The following is a 23022-nucleotide window of genomic DNA, read 5'->3' as shown; positions in this document are numbered from 1 at the left end:
GCAGATACAGCAGGGAGCGAAATGGGCCCAAATCCCTGCCTTCATGAGGCTGACATTCCAGTGAGGAGAGACAATGAACAAATAAGGAAAATATATAGAATGGCAGTTGCTGATAAGAGCTGTGGAGAAAAATAAAGCATGAAGCTGGGAAGAAAGATAGGGAGCTCCAGGAAAGGGGGTTGCTATTTTAATAGAACGGTCAGGGAAAGACTCACTGATAAGGGAACACTTGAGCTGTGACCTGGAGGAGCTCTTAGTCCAGGCAGCGGGCACCACAGTCCCAGGCCGCCCCATGCATGGTGTGTTGGGGACCAGCAAGGAGGCTAATAGAACTGGAGTGCGGTGAGAAAGATGAAGAATCATAGGATTATCACTCTTTATTATTATTACACAGTAGCTGCTCTATGCCAGTGCCCTTGAGCTTTCTCTCTGTCTTTTCAACATACATTTCTCGAGTCCTTACCATGAGCCAGGCTCAGTACTCGGTGCTGGGGCTAAGGTGCTAAGCAAAACAGGACAATCCCTACCCTCACAAAAGTTTATAGTGAGAGGGGTGGGGACACATGAACAAGGCGCAATTTAATTGTGATAAGTACTATGGAGGAAATGTACAGAGGGTAAACAGGGGGCCAAATTTAGTGTGGGTGGGGGAGCTGGGACATCTTCCCTGAGGAAGTTCCATCTAAGCTGTGACCCGAGGGAGAAGTTGAATTTGGCTTGGTGAAGTGTGCATGGTGTGAGTACGATGAGGAACAATGTAGAAAGAGATTCCCTTTTGTATAGAGGTCACCGATTGGCAGCTCACAGGCTGAATTCATTCCATAGACGTGATTTATTTGGCTTGCAGTGTTGAAAAATGTGAGTTACTTGCCAGCATTTAAAACTCAGGAGATGTCATGTTAAAATGTACATTTTTTTCAGCTTCTGTTGAAAATCAGAAGATCAGGCTCCACTGGGATGCCGGTGCCGGCTATGTGCTGGTGTGGTACCTGCCCCGGTGCTCGGGAGTGGACTTTTCAGTTCCTCCCAGACCTCCTTTGCTTATTGACACAGCACTCGAGCTTGTAACCACCAAGAAATCAGTGCTTTTTAGGGAAGAGGTGAATGTTGAAGTGTACTGCTTTGGAGTCTGGCAGATCTGCGTTAGAATCTTGGTTCCCACACCTCCGTGGCTGCTTGATGTAGGGCGAGTTACCCGCCTGCTTCTGTCTCGGTTTCCTCACCTGCTGAATGGGGATCCCGTCATCCTCCTCCATACTTTTATGTGAGTGGTGTGTCGGAAGCGTTTAGCTTGGCTGTGGATGTACTTGGTTTATGTAGTTACTGGTGGCGGTAGGCCGTGACGGTGGTGTTAATACCAACTCGTTCCCTTCTCTCAGCAGCATGTCCTGGTTTAGTGGCCTCTTGGTCCCCAAGGTGGATGAACGGAAAACAGCCTGGGGTGAACGCAATGGGCAGAAGCGTCCACGCCGTGGGACTCGGACCAGCGGCTTCTGCACACCGCGCTATATGAGCTGCCTCCGGGATGCACAGCCCCCCAGCCCCACCCCTGCAGGTCCTCCTCGGTGCCCCTGGCAGGATGAGACTTTCATGCGGAGAGGTGCCCAGGCAAGGAGCCGGGCTGCGGGCGGTGGCCCTCGGCTTTGAGGACACTGAGGCGATGGCGGCGGTCGGGCAGCCGAGGTGGCACCCGACGCGGCAGCCCGGGGTAGGCGGTCTTGCTGGCGCCGTCTGGCCCAGGTGTTCCAGTCCAAGCAGTTCCGCTCGGCCAAGCTGGAGCGCCTGTACCAGCGGTACTTCTTTCAGATGAACCAGAGCAGCCTGACGCTGCTGATGGCCGTGCTGGTGCTGCTGACGGCCGTGCTGCTAGCCTTTCATGCTGCACCTGCCCGCCCTCAGCCTGCCTATGTGGCCCTACTGGCCTGTGCCGCCGCCCTCTTTGTAGCGCTCATGGTGGTGTGTAACCGGCACAGCTTCCGCCAGGACTCCATGTGGGTGGTGAGCTATGTGGTGCTGGGCATCCTGGCAGCCGTGCAGGTTGGGGGTGCCCTGGCAGCCAACCCCCGCAGCCCCTCTGTGGGCCTCTGGTGCCCCGTGTTTTTGTCTACATCACTTACACGCTCCTACCCATCCGCATGCGGGCGGCTGTCTTCAGTGGCCTGGGCCTCTCCACCCTGCATCTGATCTTGGCCTGGCAGCTCAACCATGGTGATGCCTTCCTCTGGAAGCAGGTGCGTAGTCAGGAAGCAGGCACAGGGTAGTGGCTGGGGGCACCAGGCCGGGAATGAGAAGGGGTCTGGTAATCGAGGGTGGGTGGGGACTGGGTGTAGGGATGTCTGGTTGTGTCCAAGAGGAAGGGCAGATGATGGGAGGCGAGGTTTCAGGGGTCGGCTCCATCTGGGATCTGGAGCAGAGGGCACTGCTGAGGAGAGGGAGGGCCCCAGGACCCAGCTTGTACTCTCACCAAGGGCCACGGTTTACAGCTCTTTGGACTGAGGCACCTGAAATCGTGTAGCCCATAGACCTGACGTAGGGCTGGAAGTGGGAATGTGATGTTTAGCCCCAGGGCAGGAGTGGGGTTGAGAGAGCAGTGTTGGCGACATCTCTGGCCCCAAGTCGATACATGAGACGCAGGCCTTGGTGCCATTCCTGAAAAGCAGCTCCAGGTGGTGACCTGGAGGGAGCAAGCGGGGTTTGGGTGGAGTTAGCAAGAGAGGAGTTGCTTCTCTCCTGGACCAAGGCAGTCTCTAAAAGGACGCAGAGGGTGATAAGTAGGATTCATTTTCTCCTGGGCTGGGAGTGGTTCGAGTGGGGTTGGAAGAGGGGCATCAGGGTCTGATCTCCTCCTACCCTCCTCCCACTGAGCACCAGGGGTCTGGCAGCCCTGCCTCGAGGTTCTCTGCCCATGCCAGCTATTGCATCTGGGTTCTGAGTGGTGCGTGGGGTGGGGCTTGACAGCATGGTATTTGAGTGAGAAATCAAGGCTTGGCTCCGGGCAGACCTGGTTGTCCAATGGGCTGCGTTCTTTTCTGTGAGCTCTTAGACAACTAACCTTACTTCTCTCCCAGCCTTCTTCCCAGTCTGTAAACGTGGGATAAAAATAGTATCTACCTCATGATGTTGCTGTTAGGTCTCCACCCTCTCCCAGAGTGGGGTAGAACCCGACAGGGCAGGGTTCTCACCTGGGGGCAGGGAGGTGTGGGAGTGCTGTAGGGGATGGTACTCAGGGAAGGGCCCTCCCAGAAGTCCCTTTCAGAGAGACAGGAGCATGTGGAGTTGGCCATCTCAGGTCATCCGCTTGACCAGGGAGCAGAGACCAGGACATCTTGCCCAGCTGATCTTCAGGGGCTGCTCTAGACACGGCCCCTAACCAACACACCTCATGATCCCTGTGCTGGTACCCTGATATTGAGGGTGTCTGTCTTGCTCAAGTTTTGAGGGAATTGGCCTCTGCCTTGTCTAGGGTTTGTGGCCTGTAGCCCACCCTAGCCCCACCCACAAAGAGGAAGTTGCCTGGGGCTCCCAGGGTGAGAAGCTGGGTGCTCTGGCATGATGCCCTTCTCCGCCCAGCTTGTGCTCCGGAACAGAACGTACCTTTTTAAAAGTAACTTTATAGCCCATTTGTTTGTGGAGCACGCACCCACAAGGCAGCCAGACCTCTTAAAGGGCCAGGGTCTTTCTGTCCTTGCGGGCCCCCCACTTCTCACCAGGTAGCTATTGTGCTGGGCTTTGGAGTTGGACTACCCTCCTGGGGAAGGAAGAGCTTGGAGGAAGCCAGCTCTCTGGCTGGCCAGGGGTAGGTGGGTGTCTCTTCCCTGCTTTCAGCTAGCATGGTGCCCAGAGCCAGGCCCAAGGCTTGATCGGGGAGGTGCAGCCCCATGGAGGCCAGGACTCTGCCAGCCTCCTGCCTCCCCAGGGGCACCCAGCTGCAGCCTTACCCAGTAGGTCTCAGCATGCACGTTCTTGGGGCGAGGGGAGAAAGTCACCCCTGCCCCTGTGCCAGTCCTTAGAGCCAGGGTTGCCCATACCCCTTCTCTGAACTAAGAAGGATTCCCTGTGTTCAGTTGGCCTATGGGTGTCTGGATGGTGTGGGTCTGTGGCCTCCTTTCTAGGCTCCTTGGGCAGCCCCTTTCCAGATCCAGCCCTGCTTATGGGAAGGAGGCTTCGTTCTCCTCTGACCCACTCATTCAGACACACTTGAGCAGTTTCACCCAGTGACCCTGGCGCAGCCTGGAATCTCCTCTAGTGCCCTGGCATCCATTTTTCTCACAGTGGGATAGGGGTCTGTGTACAGATCTATTTCAGTCTCTCGTCCCCTTCCCCTTCCCTCCACCATGACTCACTTTTTCCTCTTGGGCTCCTGGGGCCAGGAAGGGAAGTTGCCTGGTTTACCCCCCCTTCCCTTCTCCCCGACTGGGGGCTATTCTTAGAAACTCCTGAGGGAGATAATGTGCCCCCCTCATTTCACCCTGCTGCTGGGGGGGGGCCCTTTGAGCTGGACCGGGAAGGATAGCTGGGAGGCCAGTCCTAGAGGGTCAGAAGCTAGAATAGCTGGGGGTTTGCTGAATCTCCCCTCCATTTTACCTAGAAAAATTGAAGCCGAGGTCCCAGAGATGAACTGACCTTCCCAAGTTTGCAAGACTGGTTCTGGTTCTGGGCAGAGCCCAATTCCTTTCTTCCAGTTGGTGCCTTTCCCTCCCTTCTCCCCAAACCAGAGCCTGCCCCAGCCAACTCGGGTGGAGCCACAAGTGCCAGGTTAACCCCTAATTTCCAGAAACACTGAGGCCAGCTTTTCTTAGACATGCTCTCCAGTCAGTTCTACTGATGCTGATTGAGAGGTGATCATCCGAGATCAGGGTCCTAGGGCATGGGGGCTGGCTGTGCCAAGTATTGGGGTGCTGGGCATGGTGGCAACACGTCCTATTAGGAGAGTTTTTCATGATAGTCAAATTGATGCCCCAAGCCTGGGCTATGGGGCTGGACCTCAAGAGCTTGGGTGAGTGGAGTAAGCAGGAATCTTGGAAATCTGGAATGTACCAGCAGTAGGGTTTGGACAGAGGCTTTGGAGTCTGACTGTCCTGGATTCGCGTCCCCCACCACCACTATTAGCTGTGTGATCTTGGCAAATTACTTAGTGTCTCGTGCTTGAGTACCTCACCTTTAAAATGAGATAGTTTCACTTCATAGAGTTGTAGGAATCCATTAGTTACTGTATAGGAGGCAGCTATAGAAGCCAGCCATATGGAGACAGCCAGCAAATTAGTTCCAGTGATTATAATAATAATTATTATTCTATCAGTCGGAGCAGGGGAGGAACCTTAGAAATCTTCTTATTGTCCTGCTCCAGGTTCTAGATGAGCAAACAGAGGCCCAGAGAGATGAGATGACTTGTCCTGGGCATTCACAGGAGGATATAGAGCTCGAGTCTCCTGGGTGTTGTCGTGTGAGGAGAACCACATGCAGAAGGAGCAGCATTTGTCTTTTGTTTGGGCTGATTGTGGGGCAGGAAGTCATAGTGTTCCGGGCCCCGGCCCCATGACCCACCTTGCCCTGGTTGGTGCTTCTCTTCCTCGGAGTTGTGAGAAGCTCTCATTTCTAGCTGTGGAGTGATCCAGGCAGGGGTCCAGAGTCCTGTGGGAGAAGAAGGAAGTGTATTACAGGGGTGGGGGAGCTTGGGGACAGACAGGGGCACAGGATCCGGGCTTCCTTCCCGAAGCAAGCATCACAGAGAGATAGCAAGTTGCACCTGTGCGTAGGTGGGGGGTGGTCACCATTCTGCCTCTGCCACCCTCTTGCAGCTTGGTGCCAACATGCTGCTGTTCCTCTGCACCAACGTCATTGGCATCTGCACACACTATCCAGCTGAGGTGTCCTCAGCGCCAGGCCTTTCAGGAGACCCGGGTTACATCCAGCCCGGCTGGCACTGCAGCATGAGAATCGGCAGCAGGTGGGCTGTTCTCCCTGTCCAGGCCTTCCCCCCCTCACCCCCAGATAACCTGTAATTCTAGTCTCTGCCTTGTACCACTCCATGGAATAAGTCTGAATGGTTCCCCCTGATTGTGCACAGCACAGGCCCTGTGACACTGGGGTTCCTGTCCTGTCTGAAGGTGGGAGGGCGTAAATGGGAGCATGAGTGAGGGGTTGCGTGGGGGTGGTCAGAGAGGGCTGGGAGGTATATCTGCTGTAGACTGTAATAGGGGAGGTCCAGAAGGGAAGCTCAGGTCTCCAGGGGGGGTCTGGGAGGCCTCTGGGGTTGTGGAGGCACCAGGAGGAATTACAGTATGAGGCTAAGAAGATAGTGGTGCCCTGTTGAAACTACTGGTCTAGGAACGGCTGCTGCTATCAGTGTTGCCCCAGCACGTTGCCATGGAGATGAAAGAAGATATCAACACAAAGAAAGAAGACATGATGTTCCACAAGATCTACATACAGAAGCATGACAATGTCAGGTAGGGTTGGGGGTGGGAGGATCCCAGGAGGGATGGGGGAACCTGGGAGTCTTTGAGGGCCACGTGGCCCTTCCATCTTCTCCCCATTGTCCACAGCATCCTGTTTGCAGACATTGAAGGCTTCACCAGCCTGGCATCCCAGTGCACTGCGCAGGAGTTGGTCATGACCCTGAATGAGCTCTTTGCCCGGTTTGACAAACTGGCTGCGGTGAGGGTGCTGGGGCTGGGGGGGGGGCAGGGCTGCATGTGGTGAGAACATAGCCTCATTGGAGCGGCCTGGGAGAGTGGGCTAGATGGTGACTCAGTGAGGGTGCTGGGTGGGCAAGAGAGTGGGAGTGACTGTCTCCAACTCTCTCCCCTTTAGGAAAATCATTGCCTGAGGATCAAGATCTTAGGGGACTGTTACTACTGTGTGTCGGGGCTGCCGGAAGCCCGAGCAGACCATGCCCACTGCTGTGTGGAGATGGGGGTGGACATGATCGAGGCCATCTCGTAAGCAGTGTCCCTCCCAGGCTCCCTGGAACTGAGGGTGCCCCCACCAGCTCTTACCCTTTGATGTGTCCTTGGGATTTTTTTCTCAGTTTTGGCTGTTTCTCTGTTTTGGAGATCCATCGCCTGGGAGGGGAATGGATCTTTCTTCAGCTTGTGCACTTTAGACTCCAGCCAGCCAGGCAGGGTAGGGGAGCCATGGTGAGGGGATTTGGGCTGGTGAGAATGCTAGTTGAGCAAGCCTAAGGGGAGAGCAGTGACTCCTCCCTTTGTAGCTCAATTCCACAGGATGCTGGTGAACACAGTTCTCAAACATTTGTCCTTGAGACCCACGCAGCCTTTTGCCCATGTCCAGCCAAGGCTGTGTTCCCATGTCTGGCATCTGGGTCTGTCCCTGCCTGCTTGGCTCTGAGGGGAGTGAAGGGCCTTAGTTCTGGGCTGGGGGTGGGGATGTCTGTGCCAGAAGCTGAGCCGGAGCCGCCTCCTCCCAGGCTGGTGCGTGAGGTGACAGGTGTGAACGTGAACATGCGCGTGGGCATCCACAGCGGGCGTGTGCACTGTGGCGTCCTTGGTCTGCGGAAATGGCAATTCGATGTGTGGTCCAATGACGTGACTCTGGCCAACCACATGGAGGCGGGGGGGCCGGGCCGGGTGAGTGTCGGGTCCGGGTGGCCAGGGATGGGAGTGAGGTGGGCTAGCCCAGGTCTCACCCTCCTGTTCCCTCACAGCCGCATCCATATCACTCGGGCCACACTGCAGTACCTGAATGGGGATTATGAGGTGGAGCCAGGCCGTGGTGGTGAACGTAATGCATACCTCAAGGAGCAGCATATTGAGACCTTCCTCATCCTGGGAGCCAGCCAGAAACGGGTCAGTCCAGGGTGGGGGTGGGGGTGGGGGCAGGCAGGCAGAAGGGCAAATGCAGGGAGCAAACAGACATCTTGTCTGGAACCCTCTTTTGATACTGTGCCCGTGCTTCCTGCACAGAAAGAGGAGAAGGCCATGCTGGCCAAGCTGCAGCGTACACGGGCCAACTCCATGGAAGGACTGATGCCACGCTGGGTGCCTGAGCGCGCCTTTTCCCGGACCAAGGACTCCAAGGCTTTCCGCCAGATGGTGAGGGGTCCACAGCACTAGGACCTGAGGCCTCACCTTCCTAACACGCTGTGCCCCTCTTCCCTCTTTGGCCTTCCTTGTTGTGGCTCATACATCTCCGTGTATGACTTCTGGTACTGGGGGCAGGAGGGGTGACTTCATAACAGGGGTCCTAAGCCCCTCCAAAGTACACGGGGGGAACACTCAGCACAGTGTTGGGAATGGGGAAGGGATTGTGGAGGCGAAGATGGTCTGCCCTTCACCCCATTGCACACTTTGTCCCTTTCTCCAGGGCATTGATGATTCCAGCAAAGACAAGTAAGTCAGGTTATTGAGGAGGGAGGAAGGGGAGGGAGAAGGCACTTACACCCTGGGACAGGGCTGTGGGGGAGCCGAGATCCCCCCTCTTTCCTGGACTGTAGGTGTGTCGTGTGCGAGTAGGTGCCACACAGCTACTCCATTCTTTGGGTGCTGCCCATGCCCTTCCTTTCTCATTGCCTCTCACGTGGTAATGCTCATGCCCCTGGTGAAGCCATGTCCCCTGCCCTCAGCCGGGGTGCCCAAGATGCCCTGAACCCTGAGGATGAGGTAGATGAGTTCCTGGGCCGTGCCATCGATGCCCGCAGCATCGATCAACTACGGAAGGACCATGTGCGCCGCTTCCTGCTCACCTTCCAGAGAGAGGATCTTGAAAAGAAGGTTTGCCCCCAAAGGCTAAGGGCAAAGGGGGATGAGGGCCGGGGTAGGAGGGGAGGTTCAGGGGGGGAGGCTGAGCACAACTGAGGGATCAGCAGGTTTTTTGAGGATTGGGGGGTGACCACAGGGCACAGTGGGGATTCCTATTAATTGAGCCACTGCTTGCCCCTACTTGAGGCCCCTGGCAGTGGCCTGCCTCCCCCAGGGCAGAGCCCAGCCCCCAGCTCAGCCTCTTCTCCCTCAGTACTCGCGGAAGGTGGACCCCCGCTTCGGAGCCTACGTAGCCTGTGCGCTGTTGGTCTTCTGCTTCATCTGCTTTATCCAACTCCTCGTCTTCCCACAGTGAGAGCCCCGCCCTTCCTTGCTCTGTTTCTCTTCCCTCCACCACTTCCCAGAACCTTCTTAAACACCCATGCCAGCTCACAGTCCTGGGAGCCTGTACCCTGCCAATCTGGGGAGTGGGACAAGGATGCCCAGGACTTCCAGAGTAACATTTTCCCTGGCCCTCTTCTGCCCTAGTTCAACTCTGCTGCTTGGGATCTATGCCAGTATCTTCCTGCTGTTGCTGATCACTGTGCTGACCTGTGCCGTGTACTCCTGTGGCTCTGTATGTTGGGGGTTCTTCCAGGGCTGGTTGGGGAGGGCAAGCTGGGCCGGGGCGGTGAGGAATCATGCAGGGAGAGGGAAGAGAAGGCCAGGCCTCCCTTACTGGGCCCCATCCCTGGTTGGCCTTACCCCTTGGCTGACACAGTCTCTAACTCTCGGTCTCTTGCCTGTCTGCAGCTCTTCCCCAAGGCCCTGCAACGCCTTTCCCGCAGCATTGTCCGTTCTCGGGCACACAGCACTGCGGTTGGCATCTTTTCAGTCTTGCTTGTGTTCACCTCTGCCATCGCCAACATGGTAAAGGTCAAGTGGGGATTCTTCTACCCCTCCTCTATGCCAAGCACTGCTCTGGGCTTTGGGGCTACAGAAAGGAATAAGACCCATTTCCTGCCCTCCAAGAGGTTGTTATCCCAAAGGAGGGGGTGGGGTTAACTCTAGTCCCCCATTCTCCTTGCTCTCCCCATCTCCTGTCATCCTTTAGTGAGAACTCTGACCTCCAGGGTATAAGGCACTGAGGCATGGCCCTTGAGCCCCTCTCCTCCATGCGTACCCTGATATGCCTCCCTCAACTTTTGCAGTTCACCTGTAACCACACCCCCATACGGACTTGTGCAGCCCGGATGCTGAATGTAACACCTGCTGACATCACTGCCTGCCACCTGCAGCAGCTCAATTACTCTCTGGGCCTGGATGCTCCCCTGTGTGAGGGCACCGCACCCACTTGCAGCTTCCCTGAGGTGTCCAAGCCGTGTTCAGGCGGGATGGGGTGGGGGGTTCCTAATCAGTACTAGTTATTGACTCCTCTGTGCCAGACCTGCTGACAGGCAATGGGGACCCAGGATCTCACCAGAGTTCCTACTGGAGGAACATCTAGGGGTCCTGGAGTGGTGTGGGGCTGGCTGTGGAAGGTGAAGGAGGTTTGGGTTTGAGGTTGTGGAGGGGAGCTTAGGTCAGGCAGGGAAGTGCGGTGCTCTTCCTGAATGGGTGGGGGAGGGCATGACTTCTGTCTTCGTCCAACACCACCTCTGCCATTGCTCCCCAGTACTTCGTTGGGAACATGCTGCTGAGTCTCTTGGCCAGCTCTGTCTTCCTACACATCAGTAGCATCGGGAAGTTGGCAATGATCTTTGTCCTCGGGCTCATCTATTTGGTGCTGCTTCTGCTGGGCCCCCCAGCCACCATCTTTGACAACTATGACCTGCTGCTTGGTGTCCATGGCTTGTGAGTTTATCCTCAATCCCTTTAATCCCCTGTGAGCTTCCTGACCCTTCTGGGTCACTGTGATTTTTCTGGTCCCCAGGCCTCTTGTGCCCTCGCAATGTCACCACTCACACTCCTCACCTTTAGGGGAAAAAGAGGCAGTAGAGGAGCTCCCAGCATATGACCCCTGACCGTCACCCCAAGGAAACCCCAGTCTTGGGAAGTCCGTGTGTCTTTAGGCTAGACATTTAAAGAATTCCTTCTCTCATTTGCATGGTGCTTTCATACCCATTCTCTTAGGCCACACAGCTGCTTGGTGGCAGAGCCCTGGCTAGGAACAAAAACTTTCGACTCCTGATTAAGGGCTTTGCCTGGGACACCACACTGGCTTTTCCTCTGCAAACCCCATCGCATAGCTCTGTGTAGTAGGAAAAGCCTCTGGAGTCCACTGGGTTTGAACCCCACTCTGCCTCTTGTTAGCTGTGTGACCTTAGACAGGTAAGTTAACTTCTCTGAGCCTCAGTTTCCTCATCTGTAAAATAGCAGTGGCACCTAGATTGTAGATGGTTGTAGAGATTACAGTGATATTTGTTGAAGCCCTACTCCAAGCCAGGTGCCATGCTAGGCCTTTTGTGTGCACTATTTAGATCTTGTCCCTCTTTTACTGATGAGGAAACAGGCCTAGAGTTAAACATCTTGTTCCAGGTCACAGAACTGGTAAGTGGAGGAGCTAGGAGTGGAACCTTCTCATAACCTCTGCTCTTAATGAGTTAATATAAGCACAAGCCCTGGCCCTGTGCCTTATTTTGTGCTATGTGCTCAGTAAATGCAGTTTCTGTCGCCCCTTCCCTGCCCCCACCCAGCAACCCAAGAACTGATGACTTTGTCTCTTGTATCTTCCTGCCAGGGCTTCTTCCAATGAGACTTTCGATGGGCTGGACTGGTAAGTGAGGGCTCTGGGGCAGGAAAGGGCAGGACTGCCACATGTCTCTTGCAGACACTGAGCTTGACTCTGCTTACCCTCAGCCCAGCTGCAGGGAGGGTAGCACTCAAATACATGACCCCCGTGATTCTGCTGGTGTTTGCTCTGGCGCTGTATCTGCATGCCCAGCAGGTGGAATCAACTGCTCGTCTGGACTTCCTCTGGAAACTGCAGGTGACTGAGTGGGCCTCCGGAGCAGGGGGAGGATCCTGGGGACAGAATCTGGGTCAAGCCAGAAATGCATCTTGTTAGCTGGCGAAGGCTCAGGCCGCACCAAGCCCACCCTGGCCCCAAGCCTTCTGTGTGCCCATCCCCTATCCCTGCCTCATTCTGTCCCTGCCCCTATCACCCCTTTGCCTGTTCTTCAGGCCTCATCTGTCCATGCCTTTCTTCTTCCCCGTGATTCCCTCTGATGCCCGTCTCCAGGCACTGGCCACTGCACCTATCTCTTGTGAATGTTGGGCAGTGGGTGATGGGTGTGGTGTCCACAGGCAACAGGGGAGAAGGAGGAGATGGAGGAGCTGCAGGCATACAACCGAAGGCTGCTCCATAACATTCTGCCCAAGGACGTGGCTGCCCACTTCCTGGCCCGGGAGCGCCGGAACGATGAGCTCTACTATCAGTCGTGTGAGTGTGTGGCCGTCATGTTTGCCTCCATTGCCAACTTTTCTGAGTTCTATGTGGAGCTGGAGGCAAACAATGAGGGCGTCGAGTGCCTGCGGCTGCTCAACGAAATCATCGCTGACTTTGATGAGGTACTTATCTGGTTGGTTGGTGCTGGCAGAGCGCCTAAGGGAGACTAGCCGGACCAGGGCAGTGGAGAGAACTTTGGATAGGAGGGCCAGCATTGGAGGAGGCGTGGCTGGATTGGGAGGAGGAAGGGAGGTTTGATGGGACCCAGAGATGTTAGGGTAGGAGTAAGGGTAGGTATGGCAGAAACAAGGACAAGGACCCTTGGTGTCTGAGGCAGCGAGGTCAGCCCCAGTGGGGCAGGGTCATCACTGCTGGGAGCAAAGGACATGAGGACCTGCGGAGAGGACATGATAGGTACCGGGTGGATGTTACTGAATAAGAAGGCAGTAAACTGGACAGAACCTCATGAGCCCAAGTAAGCAAGATGGGCCCCTCAATAGAGAAAATGGAAGCAAATGTGAGGAAGTATCCTGAATATCCAGGTCAGGAATGGGTCATTTACTGTTCTGGAGGAAAGTCACTTCCCTCTGGTACTCAGTTTCCCAAAAAGTGAGGGTTAGAATAATTGACGGCTAATATCCCTTCTATAGTTCTGTGAGCTATGGAAGCTTTGTGAGCGAGCTTTGGAAGTTGGCCTAAAGCTGTATGCTTGAGTCCTGGCCTGGGGTTCTGATGGCTGCCTTGTAAAGGAGGCCTATTTTCCAAGTTCCTCCCTCAGTCCTGCACTAACTGGAAGACGGGACTCACTCACTAAAAGGATGGGAGCTGTTGAAACAGGGAAGGGGGGGATGAGGCCGAGGCATGGCATGAGTGAGCATTGGGCAGGGTGGGTTTGGCCTCTCTGCCTTGACAGCCAGGTCTCCCTGTGCTGTCCAGATCATCAGCGAGGAGCGGTTCCGGCAGCTGGAGAAGATCAAGACGATTGGTAGCACCTACATGGCTGCCTCAGGGCTGAATGCCAGCACCTATGATCAAGCGGGCCGCTCCCACATCACTGCCCTGGCTGACTATGCCATGCGGCTCATGGAACAGATGAAGCACATCAACGAGCACTCCTTCAACAATTTCCAGATGAAGATTGGTGAGATGGCCCGCTTGCCTGGCAGCTTTTTCCCAGGGCTGTTTCTGGGTGAGGCCAAGGAATCAGGCTGGGGATGGCATCACAGATTTCCCATCAGGAATCCTTTGGGATGTCCTTTTCTCTCACCTCCTAGCTCGTCTCATATTAAGAACAGAAATCATTGATTGAGGGCCTACTGTGTGCTAGGCACTGAGACATCGTAATCCTCATATTGTTATCCCCTTTTACAGATAGAGATTGACTCTCACATTAAATAACTTGGCCAAGGCCAAACAACTAGTAGGTGGCTGAACTAGGATTCAGAACCAGGTTTATTTAAGCTCTAGTACCTGTACCCTCACCTATGGCCAGTCCAATAAGAGGTACTTCCTCTCAGATGTCCTAGGAGCTGATGGGCGGGAGTAATGGTTAACAGACTGGGTTCTGGACTCATAACTGGTTTAAATTCCGGTTGTTCCACCTACTGGCTTGTTTAGCAAGTCGCCCAACTCCTCTATGTTTCACAAGGTTATCTATAAAATGGGATGATACCTACCTTTTAGGGTTGTTGAAGGGATGAAATAATGGAATGCATAAAGCTTACCAGAGTGGTTGGCACAGAGCGAGCACTCAGTTGATTAGCTACTGTTAGAGCAATAGCTGTTTTAACTCAGGGGAGCTGCTCAGCTGACATACCCAGATCTTCCATTCTTTACAACCAGGACACTTGTCCCTTTGCCACTTTTCTTCTCTGGGTCCTTCTAAAGGTTCCAGGAGGGGGGGGGGATGACTCCCTGGGCTGACTCTGGAACATCCACTAGTCTGTTTCTTGCTGCTGTCCCCATCGCAGGGCTGAACATGGGCCCAGTCGTGGCAGGCGTCATTGGGGCTCGGAAACCACAGTATGACATCTGGGGGAACACAGTGAATGTCTCTAGCCGTATGGACAGCACGGGGGTCCCTGACCGAATCCAGGTGAGGGGGATGTGAGCAGAGGCTGGGAAGGGTATGGGTCCGGAGGGCTTCTGCAGGTCAGCTAGGACAGGGGTAGGGTGGCAGTGTTCAGTGGTTGGGGGTGTGTGGGATGGGGGGCTAGCATGACTAGAAACCCCTGGACCCCTGCAAATGCAGCAGGAAGGATCCCAGGCTAAGTGGGTTCCCCTCCCATCCCCCAGGTGACCACGGACTTGTACCAGGTTCTAGCTGCCAAGGGCTACCAGCTGGAGTGTCGAGGGGTGGTCAAGGTGAAGGGCAAGGGGGAGATGACCACCTACTTCCTCAATGGGGGCCCCCCCAGTTAGCAGGACCCAACTACATATTCAGCTGACAGGACCAAGGTGGGCATTTGAGTGGACTCTGTGCTCGCTGGGTGGAGCGGTGGCAGGGGGCACCGAGCCTCCAGACCCTGCTGACCACAAAAGGGAACCTCCCAGCAGGCTGTGCTTGGACCATGCTCGTCTGCCCTCAGGCTGGTGAACAGGGGGATACCAAGAGGATTATGCAAGTGACTTTTACTTTTCTAATTGGGATAGGGCTGTTCCCTCTCCTCTCTTCCAGCTTTTGGGAGCAGGGGAGGGGGCAGGGCAGCAGCAGAGGCAGCAGGGATTAAAATGGCAGCTTGCCATGCCTACCCTTTCCCTGTCTGTCTGGGTAACAGACTCAGGGCTGGGCCCTTCCTTTCCCTCTTTTTCCTGGGAATATTTTGTACAAAGACTGGGGCAGGCATGAGGAGTGCCTATTCCATGCTTGCCTCTGCTATGCCTGCATCCCCAGCACTGGCCTTGGATACCCCACCCCAGTCGGGTCTTCCTCCTAGGCACAGGGCAGACGAGGGAGATGCTCTGGGGACCCTGCTCTGTCCATATTTCAGGGGAATGTTTCCATTTGCCAAATCCTAGTCCCATGATCTGTCCCCAAAGGGGAACAAAGGGACTTCTGACAGCTCAGATTTAGCCCTAGTTCCTGCACAGCTCCAGGAAAAGGGGCATCTAGCCTCCTTTGGTACTGTGAAAACACCCAGCCAGAAAGCAAGCATGTATGTGGGGATGTCAAAAGGTCAGGAGCTGGAAGTTCACCTGTAGATGCCCAAGAGAGCAGGCTGGCCAGGGAGCGGGGTGGTACCAGACTCTTGATCTGAGGGCCCCATTGGGGTCAGGATCAGGTCACTCTGCCCCCATGCTCTCTTGCTGTCTGCTGGCAAGGGGGCACAGAGCATCTCTACCCCTTCTGTTGCCAAATAGAAAAGGGTCAGGGCATGGAGGAGGGTGACCCTGATCTCAAACCTGTCCTCCCAAGTCTTGGCACTGGGGAGGGCCTGTATGTCTGTGTAATGTGTGTGCCTGTCAGCCTTTTTGTGTGTGTATCTGTTTCCAGGTCTGTGTGTGTCCTTATGGTGTCTCCTCAGCTCTCCACCCTGGGTTGCCTCTCTCCTGTGGGCCTCTGTCTTCGGGGAATAAGGCAGGGTTTCTGATTCAAGGGATGGAGAGAGACGCCTAGGTTGTACAGGAGTAGCATGGGGTGTGGCAGCAAGAGGAAGGTGGCCCTGGGGAGAGGAGTCCTTTTTGTGCCAAATCCCTAAGTGCCATTTGGGGGCCGTGTGTGCAGCATAACTGTCTCCCTGCCTGGGGCAGGGACCTAAGCGCCTGCTTGAGCCTCAGTGCTCCATGCACTTGAACTGTCTGGGTTTGGCGGGCAGAGCCTCAGGACTTTCCTGGGTTCCCCAGATGGTGGTATACTTTGGGACTGGGGTAGCATGGGATCCCTCTGAGGACCCAGATACTGGTACTAGGGAATGGGGCAAGGGAACCTGAAACTTGGCTTTCCCCAGCCTTCAGTCTCAGTCTAGCATGTTCCTGGCTCCCCAGTCTCCATGAAGCCTTCAAGGGCTGGAAGGAGGGTCAGGAGGTTGGACTCTAGATTCCCTTCCTATCTCTGCCTTCCTTTTACTCCTTTCCCTGCAACCTCCTTGCCACCTAACTTAGTTGGTGCCTTGGTTTCTCTGTCTGTCTGTACCTATTTAAGCCAGAGGCATTAGCCTGAATTTTGCTTGAAGATCATTTTGTGTTAAAGATGATTAGAGAGACAGAGAAGAGGGTTCCAGAGTTGCTAAGTTTGAAGAATGAAAGGGGTGGGTGGCACCCTTGCCCTTCCTCATGCCTTTTCTGACTCGAGCTCCTTGCAGAGGCCTGGTTTCTGGCTTGCACTGCCTGCCTTGGGGGATCTTGATGCATCAGTCAAGTGGGTCATCAGGCACTTCATTAGCTATGGCAGGAGAGGGGAAAAGACTAGTTGGTCCAGAGAGAAGATCAACTCCCTCTCCCCAGACATATCCCTGGATGGGAAAGGGACTGCTTGGAGCCCTGGGGTGGGGATAGGGGTGTAAGGAGACCAGAGTGGGAAGACCTCAGTCTTGGGTGATTTGTCTTTGCTTCTTGTCAAGTGGGAGGGACCTGTCCAACACCCTGACTCCCCATACCACAGTGCCAGCCATGCCCTTTTCCTGGGCTACCATTGCCCCCTTTCTCACCAGTTGGTGGGGGAGTCAGTGGATGGGAGGCCCATGGACTTTGGTTTTATAATGTAACCACTGTGGGGGTGGGGGAGGGTGGTATACCATGTATTTCAGTGAAATATTTAATATATTTAAATATCAATAAAATCAAACTCTTTGTAAAATTCCCAGCTCTCTGAAGATGTTCTGGGCCCTGGGTTGGGTCAGAAGTGGCAGAGCCAGGTATAGGAGGCAGCCTTTCCTCTGTGGCTAGAGGGTTTCCTCTGGTTTTCTCCCTGCCAAGCTGAAGCTGCAGTGTCTTCAGAGAGCATGACTACTCTAGGCCCTTTAGCATCATGAAGACCATTGTGTGTCTTCCCAGACTTGTTACTCGGACACCTGCCATTCCTGAGGTCAAGGACACCCTTAGTAGTCTTTCCTGTACCTTGGCCCCTCCCAAACCAAACACCAAGTTCTGGCTCCCACACATCTGATCTCATAGGAATTTGGGCATTGGAATAATTTCCCTCCCCCTCACTGCCAGTGCACACAAGTGACTTCTAATTCAATGTTTACTCTGCTCTTGAGGTCCCCTCCTCCCATTAGTCCCTCAGTGGAACCAGGACACCTTCTCCGTTTTCTCCTTCTTTGCCCTGCTTCCACAGTCCATCGTGCAAATATATCCTGTTCAATACAGACTGAAGTTTCTGTCACTCAGAACAGAGTGATCCATAAACCTGGAAAAGAAAGAGAGGGTCTCAGATTCAGCCAGGCCAGGCTGGTGTGTGTGTGGTGGTGTCCTTAAACATAGCTCCCAAGACTGCCTCAGGGCAGAAAGGGCAGGGGCAGTAATGAGGAAGTAGGGCTGCTGCCTATGAATGGTGGTTGGAGGGTGGGAGACAGCAATGAAGGGAGTGGAAACATCCCTGGACCTCACAGGAGAGCTATAGATACTTGTTTTGTGCTTGCTCCAGAAGTCCTATCCACAAGATGAAATACACAGACATAAACAAATCTTTAACTTCTTTGAATGCCACCACTGCCCAGATTCTGGGGCCAGCTTTTCCTGGTAAGATCCAAACTTTGTCTTCTATTCCCTAACTCTTAGTAGAGTGAAGCAGTCTCTAAGGATGGAGTACTTCCCTTTGCCTCCCCACCCTTACCCATCCCAGCCTAACCTGGTCATTGGGCTTTTAATGAGGCAGTGGCGGGGGCTCCGGATCCATGGCATGGTTTCTTCTGGGCGCACTCCTGGATCATGGGACCGCCAGAAGCTGAAGTTCTGAGCATCAGTCAAGGGGACTCTGAAGACCTGATTGGGGACTGAATGTTGGGGAAGGGCAAGTTATCCAATTTTTTCAACTTCTTTGCTCCCCCATGGCAGTATAAGCCCAGCCTAGCAACTGGGCCTGACCAGGTGCTGAGAAGTCCTGGGAATCTGGTCACCACACCCATCTTCATTTCTGGATTCCAGCATCTAATACCCTTCATGGTCAGTTGAATCAGTCTTGGTTCTGCCTGCTGTTACTAAGCCCATCTCCAAGAGAGCTTCCCCAAGTGCTAAGATGGTGGAAAAACAAGTGGCCAACCCCTTAGGGAAATGTGCCAGATGGGTCTACTGGCTCTTCCCCCTTGCTCTCAGGCTTAATCATTCTCATTCCCTTCCCTCCTCTCTGAAAAAAATTGCTTCCTTTTCTCATTCCAGGTAATTCTCTGAAACTCAGCAATGAGTACCTCATACTTAGGTACTGCTAATAGAGTCACTTATCAAGTGTCTATTATGTTCTAAATGTATTAGGTGTTCTTAAGATTTTGAATAGTGTATCAGACTTTCCTAGGTTTTTTTGTATTTTTATTCTTTACTTGGATAAATCTAATTATACCACTGTATAAAATTTGTATATTCTTTAAGCTTAATTATAGCCTAATATCCTGGCCATATAGTCTTTATAATCATTATTTTAAAAAAAAATCCCTAATATACCATTGAGTAGATGTTACATGTTTTACTTAGTTGTTTTCCTCTTGATTAATAGTAAGCTCTTAAAAAGAATTTGCTATTAGGAATAACTCTTAGATACTCCTCTTCACACATATGTCTCTTTAAATTTCTGAAAGTATCTTAGTTTTCTAAATTAAACTTTAATTTTGAGATAACTATGGATTCATATATAGTTGTAAGAAATGATAACATAAGATCCTGTGTACCCTTTACTCAGTTTCTCCCAATGGGAAAGGTAATTGGCCTTTTATAGTCATGTTCTCCCACCCCTTCATTGGCAATCAATAATGTGTTCTTCATTTCTATAATTTTGTCATGTGAAGAATGTTATATAAATGGCATTGGGGACTGGCTTTCTTTACATGGCATAACTCTTTGAAGATTCCTAGTTCTCACATGTATCAGTAGTTTGTCCTAGATGCTTTTTTAAATGTACATTTTCTCTAACTTTTATAACAATGCTAGAGTATGATTCCCATTTTCACATGGTTCAGTGAGGTTAAGTGGTTAAAGGAACTCGCCCAAGGTCACACAACTTGTTTGGAGTTTAAACTCCATTCAAATTCCAAAGCTAGTCTTGGTCTACCACTACTCACAGGCATAGCATATAGTATAAAAAGTACTGTCTTATTTTGTTGTGATCCTCACAGTTCCATAAGTTCGGTAGAGCAGGCATTTTTTCCCCCATTGTTTCCCCCAACAAATGAACAAGTGACTACCCAAGGTGAGACACTTAAAACTAGGACTCAAATATGGGGCTTCAGCTTCCAGTCTGATTCAATTTTTGTTTTGTCTTGCTCACCCCATTCAAGTCTACTTTCTCCCTCCTTTTCTCAGCCCCCCTTCTTGGCTATTTTTTTTCCCCTTGCCCTAAAATTATGCCCCACCACAGCCCAGCCATTCTTTATGAACTCAGGCATATCTGTTCTGTCCCTAGCATAGTGCCCACTCCAAGATACTTACATGTCTTTAACAACACCTTCTTTATAGCTTCATGATACCTTGTGTGGCTATTCTGGTGTACGGAATAATTCCCATCTTCTGAGATAATACGGGGAAGCCTAGTGGGCACTGGTTCCTTCTGGTCTGAAACAAGAAGCAGACTTGTTATAAATACTTACAAAGTGGGGCTCTTTGGTTTTGAGTCTCTGGTCTCCATACCAACCAGGCACATGGCAGGGGTCTCTCCTAGCCACTCAAATCTGATCTCAGATCTCAGAAGTCAATTCACAATGCCTGTGTCAGAAGGGAGGGAGAGGGAACCGATCGCAAGACATCCCTCACCCTTCTCTTGCTTCTCTTCAACTCCTGGGTTTTGAATGGCTTCCTGCTGGAATCAGGATATTGACAGACCCGTAGGGTTAGTGCAGGTGAAAAAGGCCCCTTATCTGGATGGACACCTATTTCCTGGGATTGGCATATTTGAAGAGCTTTAACTGGTCTAATAGGGAAAGTTATGTTTGAGCTAAGTCTTGGAGGATAAGAAGGAGTCCATGGGACATAGTGGTATCAAGAAGAGCATTCCTTGGGGCGCCTGGGTGGCGCAGTCGGTTAAGTGTCCGACTTCAGCCAGGTCATGATCTCGCGGTCCGTGAGTTCGAGCCCCGCGTCGGGCTCTGGGCTGATGGCTCGGAGCCTGGAGCCTGTTTCCGATTCTGTGTCTCTCTCTCTCTCTGCCCCTCCCCCGCTCACACTCTGTCTCTCTCTGTCCCCAAAATAAATAAAAAACGTTGAAAAAAAAAAAAAAAAAAAAAGAAGAGCATTCCAGGCAGCAGGATAGCAAGTGTGTAGAAGATAGAAGTATGAGAGAGGTTTCAGCTTGCTATTGATTTAGAGCCTGATTTGTGCGTGGCAAAATGGAGAGGGGCAGGGAAGGGGCTAGAAAAGTGGTAGAGAGTAGGGTAGGGTAAGGTAAGGTATGGTAGAGTAGGGCAGTATATATTTTATGTTTTTATTTTATTTTTGAGAGAGACAGTGTGAGCGGGGAGGGACAGAGAGCGGGAGACAGAATCTGAAGCAGGCTCCAGGCTCTGAGCTGTCAGCACAGAGACAGACGCAGGGCTTGAACAGACGGACTGCAAGATCATGACCTGAGCCGAAGTTAGACACCCAAGTGACTGAGCCACCCAGACGCCCCTAGAGTAGAGCAGTATAGACCTAGCATTCTTATGGGGGGTTAGGAATCCTCTCTGAGGCAAAACTGGAATCGCACTATGGAGGCTGAAAAGACCAGAACTTCCTTACCCAGGTCTAAATGTTTGTGTCTCCCCTAAACTCCTATGTCGAAAACCTAGTTCCCAAGGTGATAGTATTTGTAAGTGGGGTCTTTAGGAGGTGATTAGGTCATAAGGGTAGAGCCCTTAAGAATGGAATTGGTGCCCTTCTAAAAAAGGCCTCAGAGAGGTCTCCCCTTCCACCACATGAGGGCACAATGAGAAGTCTGCAGCCTGAAAGAAGGCCCTCTTCCTGACCAGGCTGGCACAGTGCTCTTGCACTTCCAGCCTCCAAAACTGTGAGAAATACATTTCTGTTGTTGATAAGCTACCCAGTCTATGGCTTTCTGTGATAGCAGCCCAGATGGACTAAGGTGCCAGCCTTTCTTGCAGCTAGGGCATAGGCAAAGAGTTTTAGCTAGGCCAAACACATCTGCCTCAGATTCGGAATCAAAGATGAGGCTGCAAAGAAGCAGGGGCTGTGTAAAGTCTTTTTCTACTAATGGGAAGTTGCAGCAGCGAAGCTACCTCTTCTTTCTAGCAGCAGCATCCAGAGCCCAGTGTCCTTGGTGTCTGCGGTGTCTGCTACAGTACTGAATGCAGCAGTGTCTATGCCAGCCAGGTCTGCAGCATGATTCTGAACATTCTTTCTGGTTATTAGCCACCAAACTTGGTTCTCTGTGCCTTTTACAGCTCTATGCACTTACCGATATTCTTTTTTTTTTTTTTTTTAATTTTTTTTTTCAACGTTTATTTATTTTTGGGACAGAGAGAGACAGAGCATGAACGGGGGAGGGGCAGAGAGAGAAGGAGACACAGAATGGGAAACAGGCTCCAGGCTCTGAGCCATCAGCCCAGAGCCCGACGCGGGGCTCGAACTCACGGACCGCGAGATCGTGACCTGGCTGAAGTCGGATGCTTAACCGACTGCGCCACCCAGGCGCCCCCCGATATTCTTTTTAAAGAAATTACTTTATTGTAAAATTGATGTAAAAGTAGTTGTATATATTTAATATGTATAACTGAATGAGTTTGGAGGTAAGTAGACACCTGTGAAACCATCGCTGCAATCTATGCTGTAAACCTTATCCATCCCCTCCAAAAATTCCCTCCTGCCCTCTTTATTGTAATTTATTTTGTGATAAGAACATTTAACAGGAGATCTATGCTTTTAGGAAAATTTTAGTATATAATACAGTATTAACCGTAGGTTCTATCTGTACAGATCTCTAGGACTTACCTTTTTTATTTTTTATTTATTTTTTTTTTTAATTTTTTTTTAACGTTTTTTATTTATTTTTGGGACAGAGAGACACAGAGCATGAACGGGGGAGGGGCAGAGAGAGAGGGAGACACAGAATCGGAAACAGGCTCCAGGCTCCGAGCCATCAGCCCAGAGCCCGACGCGGGGCTCCAACTCACGGACCGCGAGATCGTGACCTGGCTGAAGTCGGACGCTTAACCGACTGCGCCACCCAGGCGCCCCAGGACTTACCTTTTTTAAATAACATCTTTTTTTTAATGTTTATTTATTTTGTGTATGTGTGAGAGAGAAAACATCCCAAGCAGGTTCTACACTCAGTGCTGAGCCCGATCTCACCATCGAGATCATGACCTGAGCCGAAATCATGAGTTGGATACTCAACTGACTGAGCCACCCAGGTGCCCTTAGGACTTATATAACTGAGACTTTGCACCCTTTGACTACTACCCCTCCACTTATCCCTACCCCCAGCCTCTGGCAACCACCATTCTAGTCTCTGCCTCTGTAAGTTTGATTATTTTAGATTTTTCACGTAAGTGATATCATATAGTATTTGTCCCTTGTTGGCTTATTTCACCTAGCATGTCTTCCAGGTTCACCCATGTTGTTGCAAATGGCAGGACTTCCTTCTTTTTAAAGGCTGAATAATATTTGTGCGCCCGTGTGTGTGTGTGTGTGTGTGTGTGTGTGTGTGTGTGATCATATTTTCTTTATCCATTTGTGTATTGATGGACATTTATGTTGCTTCCATGTCTTGGTTATTGTGAATGATGCTGTAATGGACAT

The 23022-nt window shown here is 52.2% G+C and overlaps 2 protein-coding genes across 2 annotated transcripts in view; one reads left to right on the top strand and one right to left on the bottom strand.

Annotated features, from left to right (window-relative positions):
• Positions 1-794: 794 nt before the first annotated feature.
• Positions 795-16438, top strand: ADCY6 (adenylate cyclase 6). The gene is given in 26 exon segments (XM_030322493.2): positions 795-1264; positions 1380-1601; positions 1603-1673; positions 1676-2095; positions 2098-2231; positions 5799-5910; positions 5913-5947; positions 6328-6449; positions 6546-6657; positions 6814-6941; positions 7430-7600; positions 7667-7808; positions 7926-8054; positions 8326-8351; positions 8585-8732; positions 8974-9071; positions 9249-9336; positions 9513-9629; positions 9911-10069; positions 10375-10553; positions 11440-11475; positions 11559-11688; positions 12006-12269; positions 13084-13288; positions 14118-14242; positions 14443-16438. Coding segments are annotated over 26 exon segments (3867 nt in total). The 5' UTR covers positions 795-896; the 3' UTR covers positions 14569-16438.
• A 912-nt stretch (positions 16439-17350) lies between these two features.
• The window catches only part of TEX49 (testis expressed 49), a 28570-nt gene continuing 22898 nt past the window's right edge, over positions 17351-23022 (bottom strand). The window contains exons 2-4 of the mRNA XM_030322491.1: positions 19723-19845; positions 17936-18080; positions 17351-17494 (exon numbers count right to left, since the gene is read on the bottom strand). Of these exons, the coding sequence (XP_030178351.1) occupies positions 17446-17494; positions 17936-18080; positions 19723-19845 (317 nt within the window). The 3' untranslated portion in view covers positions 17351-17445. The remainder of the gene's footprint in view (positions 17495-17935; positions 18081-19722; positions 19846-23022) is intronic.

Source organism: Lynx canadensis, chromosome B4 (genome assembly GCF_007474595.2).
Source record: "Lynx canadensis isolate LIC74 chromosome B4, mLynCan4.pri.v2, whole genome shotgun sequence".
NCBI classification, from domain to species: Eukaryota; Metazoa; Chordata; class Mammalia; order Carnivora; family Felidae; genus Lynx; species Lynx canadensis.
This window is presented reverse-complemented; position numbering and strand designations above follow the sequence as displayed.